The sequence below is a fragment of the Sycon ciliatum genome, chromosome 1, assembly GCF_964019385.1.
Source record: "Sycon ciliatum chromosome 1, ocSycCili1.1, whole genome shotgun sequence".
NCBI lineage: Eukaryota > Metazoa > Porifera > Calcarea > Leucosolenida > Sycettidae > Sycon > Sycon ciliatum.
The window spans coordinates 38174226-38185530 of NC_088643.1; the positions used below are offsets into that span (position 1 = coordinate 38174226).

Genomic DNA, 11305 nt, shown 5'->3' on the forward strand with positions numbered 1-11305 from the left:
GCCCTAGCCCTAAACCAAAGGCTATTAGCAAGGGGTACAGCTAATTGCAATTCTAAGCCTAATTCTGAACCAATGCTGGCGAAAACGATCTAAAAACATTAACTCTAGTAGTATAGGACGAGGGGGTTCTGGCTCACCTTCCAGGTGAGCCAAAATCGACTTTCTCGATCGGCCCTTCGGGGCCGCTCTCGAAAGTCTCCCCCTCCCCCTATACTACTATACTAAAGGATAGACACCCAAGTACTAATATTACAACTCCAAGTACTAATTTTACACCTCCAAGTACTAATTTTACAACTCCAAACACTGATCCCATGTTGGCTCAACCCAGTTACGGAAAAGTGAGTCAACTTGCTGTCTCCGAGAAAATCGAAAGTGAGCCAACTTCAGCTTTTTCACTTACCCCATCTTGGCTCACTTCGAGGACTGATGTGGGATCGGTTTCTGAGCCAACTTCAGCTTTTTCACTTACCCCATCTTGGCTCACTTCGAGGACTGATGTGGGATCGGTTTCTGAGCCAACTTCGGGTGGTTCAGCTATGGATGATCCTAATTATTCTATATTAGAGGAACGGTTGCCATAGGTATAACCAACGATTCTACGCAAACTTTCCAAGATGGCAAGCAAGAAACCTACTCCGTTTGACACAGCTACTGTTCTCAATGACTTCATTCATTATCGAATCACCATCAAGGATGGGAATAAATGTGGTTCACTGACAATTAATGGTAAGGAACCATACATAAAATTCACTGATGAGACAAATATCATGAATGTTGTGAAGAAAGGACAAGAGGACTCTCTGAAATTTTCTTCTGACAGTGACATTTGTAAATCCATCCGTCGGATCGAGAAGCAGATAGAATCCGAAGGAAATGTGGTTAGAAGCAGAATGAACACAGCAAAGTGTGACCACCCAATACTGTTTCTCCAGATTTCTCATGATTGTGCTATTTTTGATGAGGATAACAAACCATCAAAAACCAACAAGATCAAGCAAGGTGACACCGTCAATGGTATCGTTCACCTGAAGTGGGTTTACAAAGACAAGACTGATGACACTCTCAGTCTCAAACTTGTTGTTGTGGCTATAAAGCATTTCCAGAAAGAAGAAGTGAAATTCTCAGCAAACGATTTGTAAAAATAGTCAAACAATCCACAAAAAGCAAAAAAGCAAAAAATATTTTTTTAGAAGTGAAATCATGGATGCCTGGTTTGATGACGACTACTCCACAAACAAAGAAGAAGAAGTGATGGATACATGGATAGATGATGAACACTCTACCAGGAAAGATAAGATGATAGCGGACTACATTGACTATAGAAACCAGGAATGGTTTCCTACAGATATAGAATTGATGATTTTGGAAAATGAAGTAACTCTAGAGGATCTTGAGGTGTATGAGATGAAGAAAAATGATCTGTATGATACCACATCTTTCTTCGAAGAAATAGAAAAATCCAAAACCAGAACAGGAATCGAAACAAGGTTGGAGATAACCCTGAACAAGGTTGGTTTACAAAAATATCTTAGCAAAACCCCATTCAACAATCTTGTTGATAAAATTCAGAGGATCAAGGAAGTAGCAAATAAAGAGAAAAAAGTCAAAGTGAGTTATCCATTCCTACTTTCGAAACTCATTGATGATGAAGATGATGTGGTCAAGATCAAACCATTCATTCCAAAGTGTAAAACGTCACAACAAAGACTTGATGCTATATGGGAGGATTATAGAAAATCGAATGTGTAAGAAAAAGTAAAAAAAAATGTCTTTCTTTCTTCCTCAGCCAGATATCTTGGTATTTCATGGTGTCCGAACGCTAACGTGCTACATCCATCTTCTATGATGTATCGTTTTGTGTCCAATGGTGATAAGGCTATCTTATTAACCGTTTCTCCGAAAATAACGTGACTATGACTCCGGAGTGTTGTCATTTCTCGATGGAACACGGATTGATCCAAGAGACAATTTCGGAAATCATCATGTGTGATAGTTTTCTTGAGCACTGCTTTTTTCACCCCCTTTGCTCTTTTTCCACTTTCCTCACCAGAGTAACTGTACATCTTGGAACGAAGTCCTACAAACTCAGTGATCAGTTTTCCACCGAGTTCATCTTTGAACAGGCCAACAATTTTCTTGTTTTTCTCGGAATATAACGGATGTGATTGATCATAATTGCTTGTATCATACTTCTCAAGAAACTCACTCATGTCATGAAACAGATCATCAGTAAAGAAATGAAGAACCAAGCTGTCTGTATCGGTGTACAAGAGTCTCACATCAGAGCCATACATCACTTTCAGGTGATTGTAGTAAAAGTCATACATGAGTGTCTTTGAGAGATCCAAAATCGACATCCCAACATATATGGGCTTGTTGAGGACGACCTTTGTCCTGTTACTTTGTACCCCGACCAGGTCATCGTTGAAGATCACATGGCGGTTGTACGTTGGTTTGGCAACAAGCTGTTTGATTTTTTTCTCCTCACGACTTCTCAACAATTTTATGTTGACTCTCCTCCGAACGTTCTCCATAGTTTTCCCGAACACCGCATTGTTCATCAGTTTATAGAAGTCCTTAGAGAAATCATCCTTTGCCTTCTTCCGGAGGTCTGTATTCTTCTCGATGTAGTTTCTCATCCACGGTGTCTGAGTAAATTTCAGAGCACGGTGAATTTTGACACAACGTAGTCCGAGCTGAGTGTAGAGTTTCAAGTTTCGGTAATGGAGAACGTACTTTGTCTTGTCCCTCAAGTTTGGTACAAGTTTGAGAGCATCTACTCCGGAAGAATTGAGTTTATCAACAAGCTCCTGCTGGTATGGAGATAGCATGTCCTCATTGACGGAAAGACGTTCCGGAGCAACTGGATAATCGTTGTGCTTCTCATGAAGTTCGTGTGGATATTCCAGATCACACTCGACGATATACCCCGATGAGGAATCATCTTGAGTATTCAGTATCTTGTTCAGGAGTTTCTCTGATGGTTTCTCCCACCGAAAATCAGACACTGGGAGATGTTGTGACATTGCCCAACCATAGAGATTGTTGGCATCGAGATACTGGATAAATGACGATGGCTGATCAGCATCAAATTTCTCCTGATAGTGATTATTAGCAGCAGCATATCGTTGTGAGACCATCGACACACCGCCTCTCATTCCTGATTCTACAAACAAGTGCTGATCATAGTCTGTTAGTAATTCCAAGGACACACCTGAGTACATCAACAGAGCATCCCAGGCAAATCCAGGCAGAGTGTAGTAATTTGCTGGATCCAGCTGATACGTTCTGGCAGTTTCTACTCTGAAATTCTCAAAGATGTCAGCCAAGAGAAACACGTCGGTCTTGAGATACAAGTCGTGATAATCACCAAGAGTCTGACAGTCGAATTTCATCCACATTGTTTCAGCATGTTTTGTAGTCATCGTCACTCACCCCCTCATCAGACAGTGAAGAATAGAACTTACTCTGTGCAGGTAGCTGAGTCTCATCGAGCCTGGAGAAGCTGTTCATGTACTCATAGGGGTATACTCCTTTCCTCACCAACAGCTGATGGTTTGGCAACGTCTTGGTGTGATTGAATGACTCATCTGGTGTCGTTTTCACAAGTCTATCGAGTGACGCATTGAGAAACTGGCAGCTGTCGATGAACCGGAACTGTCTCCATGTGAATGAGATGAATTTCTCCATGTTGTTGGGAATGACTGATATCTCACCCACAGTTTTACTCCTACACACACCGTCCTTATCCGTGTATGTGACGGTCTCAACATCTGTCTTTCCGATTGCTCCGATGAGATGATGACTGTCATAGCCTTTCAGGTTGTGAAAAACCACAGGGATGTGCTGCTTGTATGGATAAATTCTGAGTTTGATGTTACAGTCATTGTGTGCGGCACCGCGGAAATCACCAGTGATGTGGTCGTAATCACGGACTCTGTCATCACCAAGTTTCTTTTTACAAATCCAACAGTCTTCTGTCTCTCTGAACAATTCTTCTTGTTCCTTAGTGAGATCCATCGGTGCTGGATTATTGAGTGCTGATTGGATTTTCTTCTCCTCAGCTTTGAGTTTATCAAAGAATACATCCATGGCATCAGCACCCCGGTAGAAACACTGACTTGTCATCACTCCGTCAGAACGCACCACGACGTAACCAAAACCACAAGGAACATGCTGTGAATCCCGGCTGGTTTGTTGGCTTTTCACTCCATCAATTTTCTTGATCAGTGCCTCAGTGTCAGCATAGATTACATGGGGACATTGTAGCATTTTGTTATGATTAATGAACTTCAGTGTTGGTGGATTTCCATCTTCGTCTGGTTCTGGTAGTACCATGTGTGCTGATAATCCAGTGACATTATCACAATACTCCTGATGATTGCTCAGGGATTTCTCTGTGTTGTGTGGTTGGAGACATCTTGTACAGAAGAATTTCCTGGCTTTATGCTTTGACTGATCGTAGCACAATCTGCTGAAATCTTTGATCCAACAGTAGTGATTCTGATCTTCTTTTTGGTATAGTAGAAGATTGATCACTTCCTCACCTCTTTTCTTTGTCAGCAGTAGTGGATAGATCACGTTATCCTCATACCCAAAGACATTGATAGCTAGGTTGTTTTGCTTCTCGACTTTGGAAATCTGACTCAGTGGTGTTGGAAAATCGATTCCGAACAGATCAAGTTTGTTGCTATAGTCTGTATAATGAGTTACCCTGTTACTATTTTTCTTTGCTGGATACAGAGCTGAGAGCAGTGCCCACATCAGACATTTATCATCCTTATTCTTGACATTGATGATTGCCTTCTTTTTCTTGAGCTCGTTCGGTAAATCAATGTAGGATTTACCTCTCATTGGCTGGTATGCTGCTACATCAACATAAAATCTGGTGATGTGATTGATGTGTCAGTTTGATCCATTCTGTATCCACTTATCGATATTTGTATGAATTTGTGTGTGTGCCGTTTGAATACCGTTATCAATCTCATGAGATGTTGTGACTGTCATTGGTCCACTCCTGAAGTATGGTGTGTCTGTGGTTGTTATGTCATCTCCTTTCTCCATTTCTACTTGTAATGTCAGACTGACTTTCACACCCTTGAGATTTTCCAGTTCTTTCTGTATCAATGTTCTCAGTGGGATGTTGATACTATCAAAGAATATATACAGATCTGGATGATTCTCTTTCGGTTCATAGATGAACGATTTCAGAATCCCTTTGGGTACTGACTTTGAGACTGTGAACGGTGGTGTGACAATCGGTTTCCTCTTCCGATCCTCCCGATTCTTCCGAATCCGTTTCTTGAGAAGTTCCCGATTCTTTCTTTGCTCTAATTTTTTGTGAATCCACTGGAGTTGTTTCTCAGTTTTGAGTTTCTTCCCATCATAGGTGATAGTGAGTTTGCTCAGGTCAAATTCCATCTTTACACTACACAAGGATTTTTTCGATCAGTGATAGCATTACTGTATAATCACTACCCTCTAATGTACATTAATCTACATCCTAGAAAGAAAGAAAAAAAGAACGGGGTGTCCAAACCTAGATTCGAACCCACGATCTTGTGATTGGAGACACAGCCATCATCAGCTGACGTCACTGTGAGATTTGACCTTTCTCGGAGTTTTTCAGTTTCCGAGTCTGAGCTTTTTCAGAGCTCACATATTTTTCAGTTTCCGAGTCGGGACTTTTTCAGAGCTCACATATTTTTCAGTTTCCGAGTCGGGACTTTTTCAGAGCTCACATAATAATTTTTCAGTTTCGGAGTCGGAGCTTTTTCAGAGCTCACATATTTTTCAGTTTCCGAGTCGGGACTTTTTCAGAGCTCACATAATAATTTTTCAGTTTCGGAGTCGGAGCTTTTTCAGAGCTCACATATTTTTCAGTTTCCGAGTCGGGACTTTTTCAGAGCTCACATAATAATTTTTCAGTTTCGGAGTCGGAGCTTTTTCAGAGCTCACATATTTTTCAGTTTCCGAGTCGGAGCTTTTTCACAACCAGCTGTTGATCAAACGGGACCCAGCTGTCGAATCTTGCCGAGTAGCCTTTCCACCTCACAAGGGCTTGTTTCTTCTTGTTGTCCTTTCGGAGCACTTTCTCGATCCGGTAGATTTCTTGAGTAGTTTTCTGGAGCTCTTGTTCATAGAACGACCCATCAACGGATTCACCATCGAGGTCCTTGACAGAGTACGTAGTGGGTCTGGTCGGGAGAATATCGGTGATCCTGAATACCTCCTCGGTCCAGTTCGGAGTGTATCCTTTCTCGAAATGTCGTTTCTGCTTCACCAGTCGGACGTGGTCATCTATCTGGAATTTTGTGGACCTGGATAGTGGAGATTTCTCACCCAGTGAGTCACGGATTCGATCGGCGTTCTTCTCCCGTGACGCCTCAGTTGGTGTCATCCGAACACCTCTATGTTTTGTCGTGTTGCACTTCTCTACCAAATGTGGAAGGACATCAATGTACCTGCTGGTGGAGTTAGTACTGAAGTATTTCCACATCCTGGTTTTCAGAGTTCGGTTGAAACGCTCAACTACAACAGCCTTTCCTTCGTTGTGAGTGCTGTACATCGTGATCTGATTCTCATCAAGCCAGTGTTTGAACGTTCGATTATAGAACTCGGTACCCTGATCAACCCACAGCTTACGTGGTTTCCTGCTGCTAGTTTTCACGATGGATCGAAATGCTGATTGGATGTCAACACCTTTCTTGGATTGGAGTGGAACAACCCAAGCATATCGGCTGAACAGATCAATGACAGTAAGCAGAAATTTGATTTCATCATTGTATTTACGAAAAGCTGTCATGTCCACGAGATCGGCAGACCAGATTTCATCAATCTCACTCACAGTCACTTGTCTCCTTGTGAAATTCACACGCTTGGGCTTGTGTAACTCATCAGCCAGATCGTCCGTCCATTTCGTATCTATCTTTTTTTTTACTCCTAAACCTATCATCTTGAACAAACCGGACAGGAATCCACCTTCTCTGATTTCCGATTTCTTGATAAATTGTGAACATGATCGACCACATACTGAGCATTTACCCTTGACATATGGTTGACCAGTTGATGTGACTTCTCCTTGTATTCCCCTCATCTGTTGCTTTTTCTTACACGATAGGCAATGAACATTCATCTTTATCTATCTATCTACTTTTTTATTTCTCATGGATACAAAGATGTTTCAACAACCCCATATTTTCACAGTGATCTTCCAAGCTCTCATCAATCTTTTCATCACAAACAAGTCTGAAACTCCCATAATCCATTTTGTCAAGCTCTGCTTTTGTCAAAGGCATAAAAATCTGTGGATTATTGGTATATATGTGGATGTTGATCGTGTCATGCTCCTGATCATCTTTCGTGAGTTCCAAACTCACCCCCAGAATATTTTCACGGAAATGTGGAATGTTGGAGAGAGAGTATCCAAACCCAACTGTCCCACGGCAGATTATGTGGTACATTTTCATGTTTGTCTATCTATCTTTTTTTCTTTCCACACATATCACCAATTATTTTTATCTAAACTGTACACGTTTTATGGTAAGATCCAACAAGTTTGATAGAATTTGTAAAATAAATTACCTACAACGATGGCTGCGTCTTTTCCAAGTGACTATTTCTCCTATGATTGCTTCCACTCTGAACCTGATACTCCTGATTGTGGTGATCCAAGGGAGGATGCCGCGGTTTGGTATGGTAATCCAAGGGATGATCCCGCGGCTTGGGATGAGATGAATGATAGAATAATGGAAGATAGTCCTTCACTGTTCAGTGATTTCTTTGATGATGTGTATGAAAATGCTCTTGATGAAGAAATGAATATCATCCCAAGCATTTTCCTGAGAATTTGTGAAAAAAAGTATGTAGTACTCTCGAGTTCCTACTCCAACAATCGTCTGTTAGAGATGGTTCAGGAAATTCTTGATGAATATGTGTGAGAAAAATAGAAGAGAGAAAGAAAAGAGAGAAAGAAAAGAGAAGAGAAAGGAGACCAACTCTCTTCTTTTTTTTCTACTTCAAGTACACCGAATTGTCATCATAAACGATTATTTGAATCCTGTTACGTAGAAGTATACCGATGAGAATTTCAAAGATTTTCTATCAGCAAAGATGACTTCTCCTTGTAAGATTTACAAACTTGTGAGCCAACACACCGATCAGGTATATGTGGGGTCCACTTGTCTACCACTGAAAAATTGGATGTACTGTCACCGATCAGCTTACAAAGCCTACCAAAAAGGTGAACGGGGTTTTATGATCTCATTCATTCTGCTTGATCTCGGACATGTAGAAATTGTCCAGATCGACTCTCTGTCAATGTTTGATGAAGATGAGCTTAAGAGGAGAGAACGATACTGGATCGAAAAACTGGATACCGTGATGAAAAACAAGCCTGAAAGATCAGCATCAGAGTGGTATCAAGATAATCACAAGAAAATCAGACAATATGCCAATGAAAGAGTTGTCGGTGAGAAATGTGAGAAGTCTTATCCAAGAAATCACAAATCCCATCATGAAAAAACGAAATTCCACAAGCTCCGTGAATGATAAAATTGATGATGCTTATACAATGAATACCAAAAAAAGTTGTTGTGTATTTCTTTATTTATCTTTTTTATCTACCTCTTTTTTTTCTTTTACAATACCAACTGCTCATTTTCTTGACTGGGGTGCTGAGTAAAATCCAACAAGACATCAAGAGCACTTCTGCCTTTGTTTCTTTCTTCTATGAAATGTATACAGTAGTATCCACACAGGACACTATCATTCATCTGTATCTTTGATGAGTTATACCAACATTTTTTGTGGTGCTTCTTCATCCAACTGACTACCTCCTCTGGTGGTGATAAGCCAAAGCTGTCAAAATATTCATTACCAAACACACAAACCCAGTGAGTACCACCACCATCCAAGAAATCTTGGAGATTGATTATCAAACAATCCTTTGATGATAGAGGTGGTGGAAGCTGATCTTTGCTAAAAGTTCCTCTGAAATGTGGAATAGATCTCAGCATTTCATCAATGTCAAAGTTGGTCAGTGGTCTCACGTTCCTGGTAGACGTAACCGCTTTCCTTTTTGGTCTTTTTTTACCCCTCTACCCCTCCGTGTTCCGGGAAGTTGTAATCCTTCACCAGTGTTTCCAAAACCTATCATTTTTCCTAGAGCTGGTGCTAATAATCCAGCTGCTAATGCTCCGAGAAACCCACCTTGCTTCTTGAGTTGAGCACTGGATAACTTGAGATCCATTCCTACTCCTTTTTGCTTGGATTTTTGGATTTTGACAACCTGTCGGTTTGTGAGCAAAAGCATGTCATTTCCGGATAACTGATTTTTTGTTAACCGGAGTGTGATTCCATACTGAGCACTACCAAGTTTCTTCTTTTGGTTCGGAGTTAGCATCAATCCATATTCTACATACTGACCGATTCCCCGACCAGCTGTGGCGCTGTGTGTGCTTCCAGAAATAGCACCAGAAATACCGAGCCAGTCCAAGTGTACCAAGGATGTTGGGAGCATGCTTGATCACAAGTGGAGATATCTTCCCAACCAATCTTCCGATCACAGAACCGATACTACCACCTTTCTTCTGTGTTAGTTCCTTTGTTAATAAAATCCCAATGTCCTTTTCCAACTCATTCATGGTTCCTATCTACTATAGTATATCTTTTTCTTACACCACAACACTCATTTTGCCATTCATACCATTGAGTTTGAGATGGCGTTCGGAGAGAATCAAACAGATGGTTTGGTAAGAAGCAGCTGTACCAGTGGGAAACTCAAACGGTTTTCCGAGTCTCCATCGAAGTTCGATATCAGCAGAGCTGTTCCTCAGCTTCTCCTTATGCTTACTCACATCTACATGAATGATGGTGTACAAAGACGCAAAATCCTCCACACTTACCTGACTTCCACTGTCTGTGTCAGCATATTTTTGGATGGCTTCTTGGAAAAGCATGTATGCTCTTGTATAATTCCGAGAAGCTGGACTGAAATTCATTTCCAAATCACGTTTTGGGAATCTATCGCTGTTGATGTACACAGACAAGCTTCTGAGGTCAGCATTGTCGAAAACCTGGTTGTTCTGTTCTTGATTCCCACTTCGATTGGCTGCTTGGATGGCAAAGAAGATATGAGTTGGGAGTTCATCATTGCTGTGAGTAGTCACTCTCCAGGATGGGTTTGTCTCCGTTGATCCATACTGATTTCTATAAACCCGGACTTGCTCGAAGTACAGATCTCGGAGGGTGGACTTAACCAACTTACTTTCAATCTTACTAGCTAGTTGGAGTGATGGTCTCACCTTTGGTATCCACAAAGAAAGATGTTTGATGTCAAACCTTCCTGGATCAACACCATTTGCTCTGTGAATGTAGTTGGCTGATGATTCTCTGGTAAGATTGAGTGTATGCTTGACTCCCATGAATACTGTATCAACATCTTTACAAAACCCCAACAGTGATGATAAAGGAAGCAACATGGTTGTATCCTTATTTCCAGTTGTAATGAGATGTCGAGCACTGTATCCGGTATTGTAAGTAGGGTTCCTTAGATATGTCTGAAAATGCTTTCTGAAATTTTCTCCAGTAAGTGCTGTTGCGTTTGGGACATCGCCTGCTGCCAACAATGCATCTGAATCCCTGAACTCATCAGGAGATGCTTGTCCAGTTCCTGTATCCTTGTACCAGAGCATGTTGGTGGCAGAACTTCTCCCATAATCATCACTAAACTGGACCAGATTGAGAATGGTAGAAGCTTGTGGTACATGACTATCAACTCTCTCTACCATGCTGTTGTCAAGTTGATACTCAACAGTCTTGAAGAGTGACCATCCGTTGTTGGTAAGAGTAATGATATCATTAGGATCATAATTGGAGCCATCTGCTGCTTTGACGAGACGTCCACGAACCTCAAGCAGTGCTTTGTGAGGAAGAAGGTACTCATTAAGATCCTTGGTTTCTATGATATGCTGATCTTTATTCATGTCATTGCTGTTCCTGGGAAGATATTCTATGAACTCATACTCAGTTGTTGATTCATCCTTTGGTGGGTCTGTGAAAAGATCGAAATGTGGACTTGTATAAGAGGCCATGGTTTCTACCTATATGTTTTTTTTCTTTTTCTTTTTCTTCTACAACCTCTTCATTCCTGAACCAGCAATGATGTTTGATAGGATAGCTCTCTGATTATCTTGGAGAAGCTCTTTACTCTTATCCAACAAAACTCGTTTGATGTCCTTGTTGTTTGATAATTGATTGATGGTATCTCTAACATGTGGATTGATAGCTTTGTCTTTACCAA

The 11305-nt window shown here is 41.0% G+C and overlaps 3 protein-coding genes across 3 annotated transcripts; all 3 read right to left on the reverse strand.

Annotated features, from left to right (window-relative positions):
* Positions 1-1319: 1319 nt before the first annotated feature.
* On the reverse strand, positions 1320-3404 carry LOC135804493 (uncharacterized). Its single transcript, XM_065318377.1, has 2 exons — positions 2051-3404; positions 1320-1342 (listed from the first exon to the last, which is right to left on the reverse strand). The coding sequence occupies exons 1-2, from the start codon at positions 3402-3404 to the stop codon at positions 1320-1322; spliced, it is 1377 nt and encodes a 458-aa protein (XP_065174449.1).
* Positions 3405-3408: 4 nt separating this feature from the next.
* On the reverse strand, positions 3409-4857 carry LOC135804501 (uncharacterized). The gene has a single exon (XM_065318389.1). It carries the CDS (start codon positions 4855-4857, stop codon positions 3409-3411), a length of 1449 nt encoding a protein of 482 aa, XP_065174461.1.
* A 4820-nt stretch (positions 4858-9677) lies between these two features.
* LOC135804521 (uncharacterized) lies at positions 9678-11096 on the reverse strand. Its single transcript, XM_065318412.1, has one exon. It carries the CDS (start codon positions 11094-11096, stop codon positions 9678-9680), a length of 1419 nt encoding a protein of 472 aa, XP_065174484.1.
* Positions 11097-11305: the final 209 nt, after the last annotated feature.